We start from the raw sequence: 15,414 nt of genomic DNA on the forward strand, positions 1-15,414 counted from the left end.
AGAGCTGGGAAAGCGGGAATGGCGCAGGAGGACGGAATCTCGCGATAATTGCCCCCTGTTCTCGCGGTCTCACGATAGGTAGGACGAGACGCTCGTTTTCCAAGCCATGTGGCCATTGGTCGAGAGCAGCGCTTCCGGCCTACGGGCCCCGCCCACCTCCGACCCTCGCTTCCGGTTCCGGCTCCGGCTCCGGCTCCGGGCTTGCTGTCAGGAAGGAGTACCTTTTGCTTTTGCGGGGTGAGGGTGTGATTTGTCCGGCTCCAACCTCAGAGGCCGCCTGTAACTACTCTGCGCTCTCGTTCGTGCGTCCATTCAGGCCTCCGTGCACGCATTGAATGTATACGTTGAGGGATTACAACAATAATTGATGCCGGGCGCTGGTTGGGTTCCAGGCGGCGTGCTAAGAGCTGCGCATAGCGTACCTCTTTTAACCCTCACACCAATCCCATGGCACAAGTACCTTGATTCTCCCCCTTTGACGGGTGAAAAACGGAGGCCGGGTGGGTTTCGGCAGCATGGCCAACGTTAGGGAGCAAGCCGTGAGCCTGGGCGCCGGCTTTTAAGGGCCCGGCGGTGCGCGCTGATAGGTTCCTGCCAGAGAGGAGGCGGTGACCTGGTCTCTGAAACACCTGTTGCTAGAAAAGACAGTGACAGCTTAGTCATTTAAATATTGAGGCGGTTCCTAGCGTGGCTGAATAGGCTGTGCATAAACATTGCTTCAATGTCTATATCGGAATAAAGACAGCAACGGAAGAGAGCTTTATGTTCAAAAAAAAAAATCCAAGCATTGTTAGGGAACTTTAAAAAAAAACACACACGAATGTTTTAAATACCTTGTTTGGTAACGTGGCCACTTTCTTTTTTATTTTATTTTTTAATATATTTTTATTGCTTTTAGAGGGGAAGAGAGAGAGAGAGGAACATCAATGATGAGAGGGAATCGTGGATCGGCTGCCTCTTGCATGCCCCCCACCTGGGGATGGAGTCCGCAGCCCTGGCAGGGACCCTGTTCGGGAATCCAGCCGTGACCTCCTGGTTCACGGGTCGATGCTCAACCACTGAGCCACACAGGCTGGGCGAGAATGCTCCTGTTTTCAAAGAAGTCCTGAATATAGTGTTGAAATCTTCCTGGAACCTACCCTCAGTTTCTAGGGGAAAAGTTGATATGAAAAAGATCACCTAACACCTCTCTCTCTCTCTTTTTTTTTATTTAAAAACCAGAGGATAATGCCTATAAAGCTATGCAAGAATCACAGGAAACCCACATATCCAAGTACTTAGACGAAATTGTGGCTGCTGTCAGCATCACGCCGGGAAAGAAGTTCGCCAGCAGGCTGCCTCATTCGGTCCTCTTCCAGCCTCCGCGAGAGCAACTCCAGCTCTGCGAAGACAAAGCAAAGTTCTACTCCAGCCGGCACGAGGTGAGGAGCCTTCCTTCTCCATCCCTGTGCCCGGGCCATTGAGAAGGGCAATGGCTTAGGTGACGTTCCCAAGAAAATGTGTATGTATGTACATGCACAATGGAATATCATTCAGCCATAAAAAGAAGGAGATTCTGCCCTGGCCCGTGTGGCTCAGTAGTTGAACATCAGCCTATGAGCTAGAAGGCCACTGTTTGATTCGCCGTCAGGGCACATACCCCCGTTGCGGGCTCAATCCCCAGGAGGGGGCGTGTAGGAGGCAGCCGACTGATGATTATCTCTTACCAGAGGCCCGATGCACAAAATTTGTGCAAGGGACTCGGCCCTTGCAGCCCCGGCTTCATCAGAAGGTCATCCGGGAGGATGTCCGGAAGGTCGTTGGGCTGTCTGGTCTAATTAGCATATCACGTTTTTATTATTATAGATTGATGTTTCTATCTCTCCCTCTTTCCTCTCTGAAATCCATAAAAATATATTTAAAAAACATTTTTTTTAATAGTAAGCCTGTTTTCTTTTCCTTACAGTATAAGCAGGCGATCCAGGAGCTCGTGCGCTGCGTAGCGTTGACCAGGATCTGCTATGGCAGCTGCCATTGGAAACTAGCAGAGGCGTATGTTAATTTGGCTCAAGGCTACCTCCAGCTGAAAGGTGAGCTCAGCTCAGACCCAGGAGGCTCAGTTGGTTGGATTCTGCTTTTTTCCCCCAAATTGGACTAACATGTAACTGCAAGGATTAAACTACCCTGATCATTCTCCTCTGCACACATGGGGAAGCCATCTCCCTTCACAAAGAGTCAATAAGATCTTTTTATATATAATGTATAAAAAAAGAGCAGGAAGATTTGCGCCCTTGGAGTTTTGATTTTTAGGGTCTTAAAAGTGGGGTTCTTGGGCCCAGCTGGCATGGCTCAGTGGTTGAGCACTGACCTAGGAACCAGGTGGTCACAGTTTGGTTCCCGGTCAGGGCACATGCCCGGGTTGCAGGCTCGATCCCAAGTGTGGGGCGTGTAGGAGGCAGCCGATCCATGATTCTCTCTCATCATTGATGTTTCTTTCTCTCTCTGCTCCTCCTTTTCTCTCTGAAATCAATAAAAATGTATTTAAAAAAACTAGATAAATAAGAAGACCATTTTCGAGGAGAAATGATCTTATCTTGACTACAAATGATCTTATCTTGGAAATTTCATCTTCTGTACTAAGTATAAAACACTTTGGTTGCTACAGTAATGGCAGTATTTCCTGCTGCCCCAGTACCTCTCCCCTTGACAGTAAGTAGGTCAAGGAGACCTCATTGGATTCCCTGACGATATTCTTGCCCACTGAGATGATAGAGAAATTGAGACTTCCTCTTCTTTGTCCCCAGGAACGTCCCTGCAGGCCAAACACCATGCAGAGAAAGCCAGAGAAATCCTCACCAACTCCATCATGCCTTCCTGTGATGACAACACGGCTGTTTTCAGGTGTTCCGTTGAGCTATTCCATACCCTGGGGAGAGCCCTACTCTCCCTTCAGAAGTATCCTTTTGGCCCTTTTCGGTGTGGCTCCGTGGGTAGAGCGTTGGCCTGCGGACTGAAGGGTCTCGGGTTGGCTTCTGGTCAGGCCATGTTCCTCGGTTGCAGGCTCAATCCCAGGCCGCACTTGGAGCCTGTGCAGGAGGCAACCAATCAATGTGTCTCTCTCACATCAATGTTTCTCTGTCTCTCCCCATCCCTTTCACTCTCTCAAAAAAAAAAAAAAATCAGTGGAAAATATCCTAGTGTGAGGATTAACAACAATAAAAAATATATCCTTTGGCCTCTACTTACAAAGAGACATACGGCTTCTGGTCAGGCCATGTTCCTCGGTTGCAGACTCAATCCCAGGCCGCAGTTGGAGCCTGTGCAGGAGGCAACCAATCAATGTGTCTCTCTCACATCAATGTTTCTCTGTCTCTCCCCATCCCTTTCACTCTCTCTCAAAAAAAAAATCAGTGGAAAATACCCTAGTGTGAGGATTAACAACAATAAAAAAAATATCCTTTGGCCTCTACTTACAAAGAGACATACTGCTCATGTTCCTTATATATAACTAGAAGCCCAGTGCATGAAATTCATGCACAGGTAGGGTCCCTAGCGGTTGCTGGGTGCCAGCTGCCGGCTGGGACCTCCCTTTCCCCAGCTGCCTGCTGCCACCACCACTGGCCAGGGCCTCCCTTTCCGCAGTTGGCCGGCCGGCCCCGCCCCTGGTCGAACTCCTGGTTGAGGGGACAATTTGCATATTAGGCTTTTATTATATAGGATTCCCAAAGCTGACAGGTGACCCGGGAAGGGTGATGGGAAGTGTAGAGAGCCCAGGATGTCCAGGAACTAGGGTCCCGGAATCCAGAACCAAGGGTCACGTTTCCTGAACGCAGGTCAGATTTAAGGAGGCCGAAGAGAACTTGGCAAAAGCAGAGAGGCTTTCAAAGGAGCTGCTGCGATGTGGAAGGATCGTGAAGGAAGAGTGGATAGAAACCCAAGCTCGCATCAAACTGTCATTCGCACGGTAGGTTTTCAGGGCAGGACTTTTCGTAAGCGTGACGGCTGGCGGCTCTTTGCCAGAGGACTCTATCTCCAGGCAGGAAGTTCCTTATTTTTCAAAACTGCCTTTATTGATTTCTTAGAGGAAGAGAGAGTGAGAGAGAGAGAGAGAGAAACATCAATGATGAGAGAGATTCATTGATTGGCTGCCTCCTGCACGCCCCACTCCTGGGGATCTAGTTTTTAGCATCTATAACTTAATGTATAAATTACCCTTTAAGCCAATGATTATTTACGTGATCTGTGTTTTAGTTTGAAGATATGTGAGATTTTTTTTTTCTGGGTGTTTGGGTGCTATTCCTGTCTAATTTTATGGTATTATAGACAGAAACATATATGTCTGGTATGGACTCTGCAATTTACTGAAACTTCCTTTGGGATCTAGTCCAGGGCCAAGTTTTGGGAAGGCTCCCAGGGAGCTACAAGGGAAATTGTGTTCTTTAATTGTCGTGTGTAAGGTTGCAATAAGTCCGCCTTAGGGGTGATTCAAATTCATATTTTTGTTTTATCTTTTGCGACTTTGATGCATTAGTTTTGAAGGTAAGCGCGCTTGAATTTTGACGCACAATTATTGGGCTATTTAGCGCTGTCCATGGTTCTGCCAGTCATTGTTTTATGCATCTGATATGTTCTGTTGGGTGGGAGGTTAAAACAGCAGCGTATCTTCTTTATTATTTTCATTTATTGACTTGAGAGAGAGAGAGAGAGAGAGAGAGAGATTGGTGAATTTCAGAGGGAAGGTGGGTGGGTGGGGAGACTATCGGGGAACTTATATGCATATATGCATAACCCATGGACACAGACAGTAGTGTGGTGAATGAAGTGTAGGAATAACTGGGGAGAGGTCAATGGGGGAAAGGAGACATATGTAATACTTTAAACAAATGCATAACCGGGACGCAGACAGTAGTGTGGTGGGGGCCTGGGAGGGGCGGGGCCGGGATGAATGGGGAGGTCAGTGAGGTAAAAAGGGGCGACATCTGTAATATTTTCTTCTTTTTTTTTTTTTTAAACTTTATTGATTTTTTTTTACTGGGATGAATGGGGAGGTCAGTGGAGGTAAAAAGGGGGGACATCTGTAATATTTTCTTTTTAAAAAAATATATTTTATTGAGTGCCTCCTGCACACCCGCCACTGGGGATATGCCCGCAACCAAGGTACATGCCCTTGACCGGAATCGAACCTGGGACCCTTGAGTCTGCAGGCCGACGCTCTATCCACTGAGCCAAACCGGCCAGGGCCATCTGTAATATTTTCAACAATAAAGGTAAATTTGAAACACTAACAAAAAAATACTTAAAAAATAAGCTGATGGCTGCCTCTGCCAGGAAGGTAGAATAGATCAAATTGTGATATGTTCATCCAAAGAAGATGATCAGAGCGTTCCTATGTTTAACTTCATGAGTGACTCTCACAAGCAGTGTTCGTGTAAGAAGCCAGACCCCCAACGAATTCATCATACCGTCTGATCGCATGCATGTTTGTAACAGGAGATGGTAGTGGTTGCAAAAGGCTGCTAGCCCAGAATTGCTCCCTGCCCAGAAGTAGGCATTCTCTCGTGCCCTGTAAGACAGGAAGTATGCACATCAGAGGCCCCGGATCTGATGTTTGTCGCCATCTGTTGAGATCTGACTAATGTTACTTGTGCTTCATGTTGAACAACGTGGCTGCAAAGTCGAGTAGAAATGCCTTCCTCCACCCAGAATCCGGCACCTCCTCTGGGCGTGCTCTCCAGACCAGCGGTACCAAATCCCGCCAGCAGGTGGCGGGCCTTGTACGCATCTGTCCTGAATGCCTGTGAGTCCCCTTTCTCAGCTGTCCGACAGTTAGTTACCTTGTCTTTAGGGGAGTTGTTTGAAACTTCGCTACTTCCTCTTCCATCCTGAACCTTCCCCTCGACCCAGTTACTGGAACTCGCGTGTTTCAACTGGTGGTTTTCATGCTTTGTTTCTTGACTGAAGTGTGACTGTTTTGCCCACACTGATCTGCTCTAAAAGCAATGAGGCTTTGCCCTGGCCGGCCGGTGTAGCTCAGCCCATGCACCGAAGGGTCATGGGGTCCATTCCCATCAAGGGCACGTGCCTTGATGGTTGCAGGTTTGATCCCCGTGCGGGAGGCAGCCAGCCAATCAATGTGTCTCTCTCTCTCTTCGGTGTTTCTCTCTGTGTCTCTGTGCTCTCCCCAACCCCCTAGTCTTCCGCTCTCTCTAAACATCAGTGGAAAAAATATCCCGGGGTGAGGCTAAAACAAACAAAGAAGAAAGCAAAGGAGGCTTTGGTTTGTGCGTTTCTGTAGCTACAGTCCTAACCCCAAGGGCCGGGTCCTGGAGGTGGAAGGCCTGGATAATCCCTCAGGCAGCTCTCACGGGATTTGTGTTTCTCTTAAAAGGGTATCTTTTAGGTGCATCCACCTCCTCCATCGGTCTCGCCTTTTATGGTGCCCGTTGGCCAGGCCAGCTCTTTCCTCCTCCGGCAGGCAGATGAGTGCTGCAGAGTGACTCATGCTCCCAGCCTCCCAGCCCTCCCTGGGGCCTGCAGCTCCGTCCCTCCTACCTGTCCGCCGCTGTCCCAGCACCATTCCACCCAGTCATTCTTACTCCCTTTGGAGAGTGAATCCAACCCTGTGTTCCGATTCCCCCAGCTTTTTGTTGTTGTTTTGTGTGTTTTGTTAATCCTCACCCAAGGATATTTTTCCATTGATTTTCAGAGAGAGTTGAAGGGAGGGGGAGAGACGAAATGGATTGAATGATCCATTCTCATGAACATGAGAGTAAAACTTGTAAATTGCCTCCAAACTTTCCCTCCTAGAAATGCCATTTCCCTGATTCCTCTTCTGCATGTCTCTTTGGGCACTTGCACAACGTTATCTCTGGGGCGTGTTCCCAGAGCGGGACGCTCTTCTGCATGTCTCTTTGGGCACTTGCACGTTATCTCTGGGGCGTGTTCCCAGAGCGGGACTGAGGTATGAGAGCCTGACCGGCGTGGCTCAGTGGTTTGAGCGTCGACCTAGGAACCAGGAGGTCACAGTTCGATTTTCCCAGTCGGGGTACATGCCCCGATAGTGGGCTCAATCCCCAGTGTACTGACTCAAAAGCACAGAAATTATTTACTTATTATTATAATTTACTTATTCTTATAGCCCCTTAGTGCAGTGGTTCTCAACCTGTGGGTCGCGACCCCTTTGAGGATCGAACGACCCTTTCACAGGGGTCCCCTAAGACCATCGGAAAACACATAGATAATTATGTACTGTTTTTGTGATTTATCACTATGCTTTCATTATGTTCAATTTGTAAAAATGAAATTGGGGGCTCCCACAACATGAGGAACTGTATTAAAGGGTCGCGGCATTCGGAAGGTTGAGAACCACTGATCTAGGTCGTCAGACCAGAGCCAGGACTAAGATGAGCAAGCCCAGTGCCCAGGACACGCACGCCATTTAAGGAGCCTTGGAAACGAGAGGCCGATTCTTGACTCCCTGGGCACATGCTTCATCCTTTATGAGCTTGAGAGGAACAAGGTGATTTTTTTTCCTTTACTCAAATATCTGTGGTATTGTCTGAGTTCCCGAGGCGCAGTTCGGTGGAAAAAATCCGCAGTCATTTTGAAACTATGCGACTTGCTCTAGATTCTAGACCAGAGGTTGGCAAGCTTTTTCTGTAAAGTAGGGGTGGGGCGTTATTTTCTGCCCTGGGCCATGTGGATATTTATCACATCATCCGTGGGCCATGCAAAATGATCAGCTTAAAAATTAGCCCGCTCTATTTGGTCAAACATGTAATTAACCCACCCCTAATGCCTTGGCAGGGCCAGAGCTAATGATTTCAGGGGCCTGCCTTACAGGGACATTCCAACCCACCCCTGCTGTAAAGGCCCAGGCAGTAAGTATGTTATGCTTCCTAGGCCATATGCAAAAGCAGCCCTGGACAGTGTGTAAACAAGTGGGCGTGGCTATGTGCCAATAAAACTTTATGTATAAAAACAGTACATTTGACCCAAAGGCCATAGTTGGCTGACTTCTGTGTTCAGTTATGTGATCTTTGTCTCCCAGGAACCGTATTCTTTGGCTAAGTGATATGTTACCAGCCCTGTGTTTCAAAGCCTCTGCCTGTCACCAGAGATGCTAGCCGGTTTTCTCTTCAGAAATAAAATATGATGCTTTCAAAGCCCAATTATTATATTCTTAGCTTCTTTTTAAAAAAAATATTTTGATTGATTTCAGAGAGGAAGGAAGAGGGAGAGAGAAACATCAATGATGAGCGAGAATCATGGATCGGCTGCCTCCTGCACGCGCTACCCACCCCCCCCCAACACTGGGGATCGAGCCCACAACCCGGGCATGTGCCCTGACCAGGAATTGAAATGGCGACGCCCAACCAACTGAGCCACACCCGCCAGGGTTAAATATCTCTTGATGCATTTGTGAACCTATAGATTAGATATAAAGGTTTTGTATATCATACAAAGTTATTTTTGTAATTTGCTTTTTCGCTTAGAGTATGTAGTGGGTGTACTTCTGCATGGATAAGTATGGATCGACTTTAACTTTAATGGCTAAGTGGCATTCCGCGGTGTATGGATGTACTTCCTGTAACCTGCTTGGACGGTTGCCTATGGGTGCAATTTAAGTGCTTTGTTCTTTTCCGCTATTACAAAGGATGCTTAGGTAAACATTCTTACATGCAGATCTTCTTGTCTTGCCTGAGTATCTTTCAAGATAAATTACTATGGGCCCCCCCAGGCCAGTGTGGCTCAGTGGTTGAGTGTCGACCTATGAACCAGGAGGTCACGGTTCTATTCCCAGTCAAGCCATATGCCTGGGTTGCGGGCTCGATCCCCAATAGGGGGTGTGCAGGAGGCAGCCGATCCATGATTCGCTCTCATCATTGATGTTTCTATCTCTCTCCCTCTTCCTTCCTCTCTGAAATCCATTAAAAAATATACATTTTCTAAAATGTCATAGCTGGCTAGGAAACGAACCTGGACAGCAGGGATCGGAGAGCCAAATCCTCACCACCCAGACCACCCGGATTTCCAGCATTTTCCATTGCACTTAGTCTAAAAACTGTCACTTTGGTATTTTAGGATGTATCGGGGCCGGAGGAAATCCAAGGAAGCCCTGCCCTACTACCAAGAGGCATTAGAACACACGGAGAGCAGCAAAGGGGAAAAGAGTCTCGAATGTGTGCCGGTGCTGAGGGAACTGGCGGGCGCAGAACGGGCCCTGAGACTCCACGACGCGTCCATCAACCACTTCCTACAGGTGAGCTGCAGCACGCGGGCCGCCAGAGCTGTTCCCGACCCAACACTGTTCTTTTTCTTTTTAATATGTTTTTATTGAATTCAGAGAGGAAGAAGGAGGGAGAGAGAGAGAGAAACATCAATGATGAGCAAGAATCATGGATCGGCGGCCTCCTGCACGCCCCCTCCTGGGGATCGAGCCCACAGCCCGGGCATGTGCCCCGACCGGGAGTCGAACCCAGGACCCTTCAGTCTGTGGGCTGACGCTCTCACCTCTGAGCAAACTGGCCAGGGCATACTTGTCAAGTGTGACAGGCGACTTTTCTTCTTGTTTATTCTTGAGGTTCATAAAGATTAGAGAGTTTCAGTCAAGACTTGCCGATTCTTGCTCAAGAGGTCCCTTGGTGAAATCTAAATAGCATTGGATTTGGAATGGGAAGATCTGATGAAAGAAGTCACTTAACCCCTCGAGAAAAGGAAAGGAAAGGGAAGAAGACCCTCACCCACTTCATAGACCCGCTCACAGGGTCAACAGATGGCGTTTTGTGAGCCGGTGGGCGTGTCCCCTGCACAAGCTCCATTTATGTGTCAGCAGCCACCATTAGATGTTTATCAAGGCCCCCTTTTCTCTAGGGACGTCCCCCAAGACACAGAAAGGCCCAGTGTGGCCACAGCTCTGGGGGGGAGCTCCTGCCTCAGAGCCATTTATTCGATCCACGCAAAGAAAAGGGGCCTGTTACTTCCCATCTTGTTTGTCACTCTGCATTCCTTCGCGGTGACAAGCACCAGAGAGAAAAGACCTTTCGTTTTCTGCAGAATGTACAACAGTCCAAAGTCTTTCAGGAGCGAACCCATGCAAGTGGAGAAAAATAGAGCCAGCCCCACGAGGCCACCGCCGGTGGAGTCGGACCCTGACCTCCTGGTTCATAGGTCAGCGCTCAGCCACCGAGCCACGCTGGTGGGCGCACATCAGATTTCCGAGAGCATACACGGGGAACAGTGGACAGCAGGGAGCCATCCGGAATCAGACTGGGCGTGGGGAGAAGAGAGAGGACGGCTAGGGACAGAAGGGAGGGGGCATTGAAGTTGTTGTTTATTCTTTTCTACCACTTAGGGCAGCGGTTCTCAACCTGTGGGTCGCGACCCCTTTGGGGGTTGAATGACCCTTTCACAGGGGTCGCCGAAGACCACCCTGCATATCAGATATTTGCATGACGATTCATCACAGTAGCAACATGACAGTGATGAAGTAGCAACGAAAATAATTGTGTGGTTGGGTCACAACATGAGGAACTGTATTTAAAGGGCCAGAAGGTTGAGAACCACTGACTTGGAGTTTTTAAAGTGACAGGCAGGTGTTCGCGTTCCAATCTAAACGCCTAGTTAAGTGTTAAGAGAACACCTACTTGCAACCAAAACTGGACGAAAATGCAAGCCCCCGACACATCTATTTTGGTGCTAACCCTCACGGGGTGGCGGGCAGGGCCTTTTCTCGCCAGCCCTTTGAGAAGCTAAAATTGACCGCTGGAGAGCTGCCACGGAGGACTCTCTCCGACTATTAAAAGAAACTGGCTCAGGCCGGGGCCCCGAGAACTCGGTTTTCTGCGGCCACGGGCACCCAGCGACGTCCCTTCCAGCTACCGCCCCGGGGATTCCCAGCTCCGTCTTGCTCTTAGCTGAGGTCCCCGCGGCCGCCCCCACGCCCCTGTAGTGTGTGTGGCCCTGAAGAGCTTCCCTATAGCGAGCCCAGGGCAGAATCATAAACATGATTCCGTTGGCATGTGGAGCGGGGCAGGCTCGCCTGTCTCTCTTCCTCTCCCCAGACACTGACCACGAGGCCCCTTGACTCCATCCCCGTGGCTCCTGCTGTCTTCACTCACAGGGCGTGGCTTTCCGGGGAGCCTGCTATTTGAAAAGCATCTCAGTCGGCCCTTCAGGCCAGACTTCGGGGATGGGGAGGAGAGAAAGGGAGGGGAATGACTAATCGGGGGCGTTGCCAAGACCACTTTCTCTCATTTGTTTGTACTCTTTAATAACAAAAGTAGTGCCCAAACATTCCTTCCTGCCAAAAAGAAAGTGAAACTCAGCCCGCAGCCACAGCAGGGAGGGGCCAAGAGGCCCTGGGACAGCCCCGTGCAGCCCTGGGCGGGGGCCAAGGCCCGGGTCGTAAAAACATGTTTTTAAAACAAGTATATGTGTATATATATATATAATATGTATATATACATATTATATATATATGTATAATATATACATATAATATATACATATTATATATATTAAAAGTGTGCAGCTTAAATATCAGTTGTGATTCCTATGTTTGGCCTAGTGTTTCTCTCCTTGAAACGCGTGGTATTTTGGTCTTTCTGTTTTGGGCAATTTGTGGAGAGCTCCCGGCCCTCTCGCGGTAGTGCCTTGTGTGACTTGGTGTTTTTGTCTGTTTCTTCCTGTTCCGCCCTACTTTCTGGCCCACGCGTGTCCGGTAGCGGGCGATCTGTAAGTACCTGTGTGTCGGATCAATGGACACACGTTACTCACAGGCATTTGTAAAACTCCCCCTGCCGACGGGCAGGTGAGAAGTGACTTTGCCGTTTCATCCGCGCATGTATTTTACATCTCTTTACTTGAAGCGATGCACTTTGTATTTTACTTGCAAGGATCCATTATTATTTCATGTCCCCTGGATCATAGGATTGTGTTTTTTCCCAAAGGAATTGAAAAATCGGCTTTATTTTTGAGGTGGGGGCCGGTGGGGGAGACCCGGTGCTGAGCTGACCAGTGGGTGGAGGGTCGGGGCTGGCCCACTTCCTCTGCACAGCACTGCCCCCCCCCTTTTTTTTCTTTTTAAATCCTCACCTGAGGATATTTTTTCCATTGATTTCTAGAGAGTGGGAGGGAAGGGGGAGAGAGAGATGGAAGGAAGGGAGGACTGAGGAGAGAGAAAGAGGGAGAGAAACATTGACATGAGAGAGACATTGATTGGTTGCCCCCTGCACTTGCCCATACTGGGTCTGCGGGACCTGCAACCCAGATATGTGCCCTTGACTAGGAATCAAACCCGCTACCCTTTCGTCCCAGGGTTGATGCTCTAACCATTGAGCCAAACCCTCCAGGGCAGCACTGGCCCTTTTAAATCCATCTCCTTCCTCCTGGAGGCCCTCCCACCTCCTCTGCCCACACCCCTCTCCCAGGAGCAGAGAGCCTGTGAAGTAATTAGGACCTGCAACCCAGATACGTGCCTTTGACTAGGAATCAAACCCACTACCCTTTCGTCCCAGGGTTGATGCTCTAACCATTGAGCCAAACCCTCCAGGGCAGCACTGGCCCTTTTAAATCCATCTCCTTCCTCCTGGAGGCCCTCCCACCTCCTCTGCCCACACCCCTCTCCCAGGAGCAGAGAGCCTGTGAAGTAATTTGCTTAGCGATGGGCCTGGCCTCTGGCCGCAGCCTCGAGCCCTTGGGGACTCAGTGTCCAGTGCTTTCCCGCTCCCTCCACTCAGCGCTGGTAAGTCCATCTCTCCCAAAGCACATTGTTGCCTCCACATCCATCACATTGGCCAGCGGGCTAGAATGTTCCTTGGTGTCCTTATCGCCACGAGAACAGTGAGTCCCCTGGCGCTGCTGCCAAGCATGGAAACCGGCCTGTTCCTTCTTCCCACGGCGACAGGCGCATCTCATCGTCCTGAGCGCAGAGCCGTCCGGAGAGGAGGCAGCGGAGTCCGCGCACTGTGTCGCCCGCGCCGCCGCGGCGTCCGGGAGGCCCGAGCACCACGGTGAGAGCCAGCCTTCCGTGGCTGCGTGGGTGGGTGAGTGGTGGGCGCTGCCTGCTGCCCGCCTGGCCTGCACACGTCTGGGCCTTGGGTATGGGCGAGCAGGTGGACGGAGCTGTGACGCAGGGCCTTCGGGGAGCGGCCGAGGCGTTAGCCCAGCATCTTAGCGCCACCAGGTCCTTGGTGTCTCCCTGTGCGGCCTTCCTCCAAGCTCTGGTTTTCACCCGAATGCAGGTGGTCAAGTGCCCGAGGGAACCCGGCTGGGCGCCCAGGGAGGTCCGCTCTGCTCTCAGAGGTGATCAGTGTTTATTTTTGTTTATTTTTAAATATGTTTATCGATTTCAGAGATGAAGGGAGAGAGAGAGAGAGAGTAACATCCATGATGAGACAGCGATAGTAACATCATTGTCTCTCTCACATCGATGTTTCTCTCTCCCTCCCACCCTCTCTCTAAAATTCAGTGGAAAAAAATATCCTCGGACAAGTCTTAACAACAGCAAAAAAGTTCAGGCCAATAAATACAAGGCAAAAATAAAAAAGAATAATTAATGAGAACAAAAAAATCTCCCCTGGGGCATCTTCCCTAGCCTGCCTGCTGATTGCCCATGCAAGGCATTGCCCTCCGATGAAAAAATGTCGCTGGCCCAGCAGCCAGCGCGCATCACGCTAATCCCTTCGCCCCGAGCCTCCTCCGCATTCCTTATGCAGACAGCACTGCCTGGAAGCCAGGCGGACCCGGATTGCATCCGGCCTCCCCCAGCAGCCCCCGGACCGGGGCCAGGCCGGCTTCCCAGGGCCGCCCATCGACAAACTTGGTATCAACAGCTCTCCCAGCGCCGCCTGCCTGGGGGTCAGGGCTCTTAACTCTCCTCGCGAAGGATAAGAGGATGAAGTGGGTGGAAGCCAAGTACATGTCAGTGTAAACCTTCCAGAGGCCGAGCACGGCGGCCTTGTTTGGAAGTGGCCCCATCTGCCTCCGGGGCTCCAGGGGGCCGGGCAGCGCCAGGCACCTCCAAACAGAACGGGTTCTGCCCCATCAGAGCCTCCGGGGCGGGGGTGGGTCCCTGGCTCCGTGAACCGGACTCATGAGCGTGGGGTGCATTCTTTTTTGTTTGTTTTTTTTAAACCCTCACCCGAGGACATTTTTCCATGGACTTTTTTAGAGAGAGTGTAAGAGAGGGAAAGACAGAAACGTCGATGTGAGAGAAACTCATCAATTGGTTGCCTCCTACACGTGCCCCGACCAGAGCCCGGGCCAGGGAGGGGCAAGGGAGGGCCTGCAACCGAGGTAGGTGCCCTTGACCGGAATCGAACCCGGAACCCTTCGGTCCACAGGCCGATGCTCGGTCCACTGAGCCAAACCGGCCAGGGCTGGGGTGCATTCTTGAGGTATAGCTCCCTGTGCACCAATATGTTCCCGGCCCCCACGTGGCCGAGCCTCTCCCCACATTTTGCACAGTAGACGGGAAATACGAAAGTATCAGAACCGAGGCCCTGGATCTTGATGAAGTCTCCTCCTTTTCACCCTACACACGCCTCCCTTTTCTCCACTCTTCCTCCTGTGGCCTGCCTTCTCCGCCTGCTCCAGGCTGGGCCCGGCTCCCTGATGTCTGGGTTACTGATGCTCCTTGCGTCCCGTTGCCCTAGAGACACCGGAAGTCAGGCACCCCCGGCGTCCTTGTGCACTCAGCTCCAATGGGCTCCTGAGAGGGGTCCTTCACCTCTTGCCGTGGCCCTCCTTAGCTGTCCTGCTGCTAGACACCACACCCCCACCCCTCTCCTCTCCTCCTCCTTCCTCCCTCCCCGGCCTCCCCACCCTCTTGACCCCCCTGTGCTCCGAGAGGGCCTCCCTCAGCTCCTCCTCAGGCCCCATCTCTCATTACGAAATGCCCAGCCAGCCCGAGCCTGGCCTGCCTCTGAGCTCCCCAAGCAGATGTCAGCATCCATATGTTTTTTTAAAATATACACTGAGTGGCCAGATTGTATTGACCACCCCATCAGTACTTCATTGACACTTCCAAAAATACTGAACACTGAAAATTTCCTAAGCAAGTACTTTCCAGGTTTTATTATTATTTGTATAACTAATTCACTTCATTGTACTGATGGGGTGGTCATCATAATCTGGCCACTCAGTGTATTTTTATTGTCTTCAGAGAGGAAGGGAGAGGGAGAGAGAAACATCAATGATGAGAGAGAATCATGGATCGGCTGCCTCCTGCACGCCCCACACTGGGTGGGGACCGAGCCACGCCCCAGCCCAGCCCTGCGATGCCCTCCGGGCACGCCCAGCAGGATCTAAGTGGGTTCAGTCTGCTTGCTGGGTGATGTGCTCCTCGGGGTTCATGCCAAGCTGGGCTCTAAGACTTTCCGTTTTCAAATTCCCTGGGGTCCTTAATGCTTTAGCACAGAGTGCAGACTCTTT

General features: G+C 50.6%; 1 protein-coding gene across 1 annotated transcript in view; it reads left to right on the forward strand.

Moving 5' to 3' along the window:
* The first annotated feature begins 177 nt into the window (after positions 1-177).
* The window catches only part of TTC23 (tetratricopeptide repeat domain 23), a 17,868-nt gene continuing 2,631 nt past the window's right edge, over positions 178-15,414 (forward strand). Inside the window, exons 1-8 of the mRNA XM_015569126.1 lie at positions 178-456; positions 1,222-1,421; positions 1,946-2,069; positions 2,784-2,934; positions 3,818-3,943; positions 9,064-9,241; positions 11,706-11,715; positions 12,887-12,992. Coding sequence (XP_015424612.1) covers positions 1,242-1,421; positions 1,946-2,069; positions 2,784-2,934; positions 3,818-3,943; positions 9,064-9,241; positions 11,706-11,715; positions 12,887-12,992 — 875 coding nt within the window. The 5' untranslated portion in view covers positions 178-456; positions 1,222-1,241. The remainder of the gene's footprint in view (positions 457-1,221; positions 1,422-1,945; positions 2,070-2,783; positions 2,935-3,817; positions 3,944-9,063; positions 9,242-11,705; positions 11,716-12,886; positions 12,993-15,414) is intronic.

This window comes from Myotis davidii, unplaced genomic scaffold, assembly GCF_000327345.1.
Source record: "Myotis davidii unplaced genomic scaffold, ASM32734v1 scaffold164, whole genome shotgun sequence".
NCBI classification, from domain to species: domain Eukaryota; kingdom Metazoa; phylum Chordata; class Mammalia; order Chiroptera; family Vespertilionidae; genus Myotis; species Myotis davidii.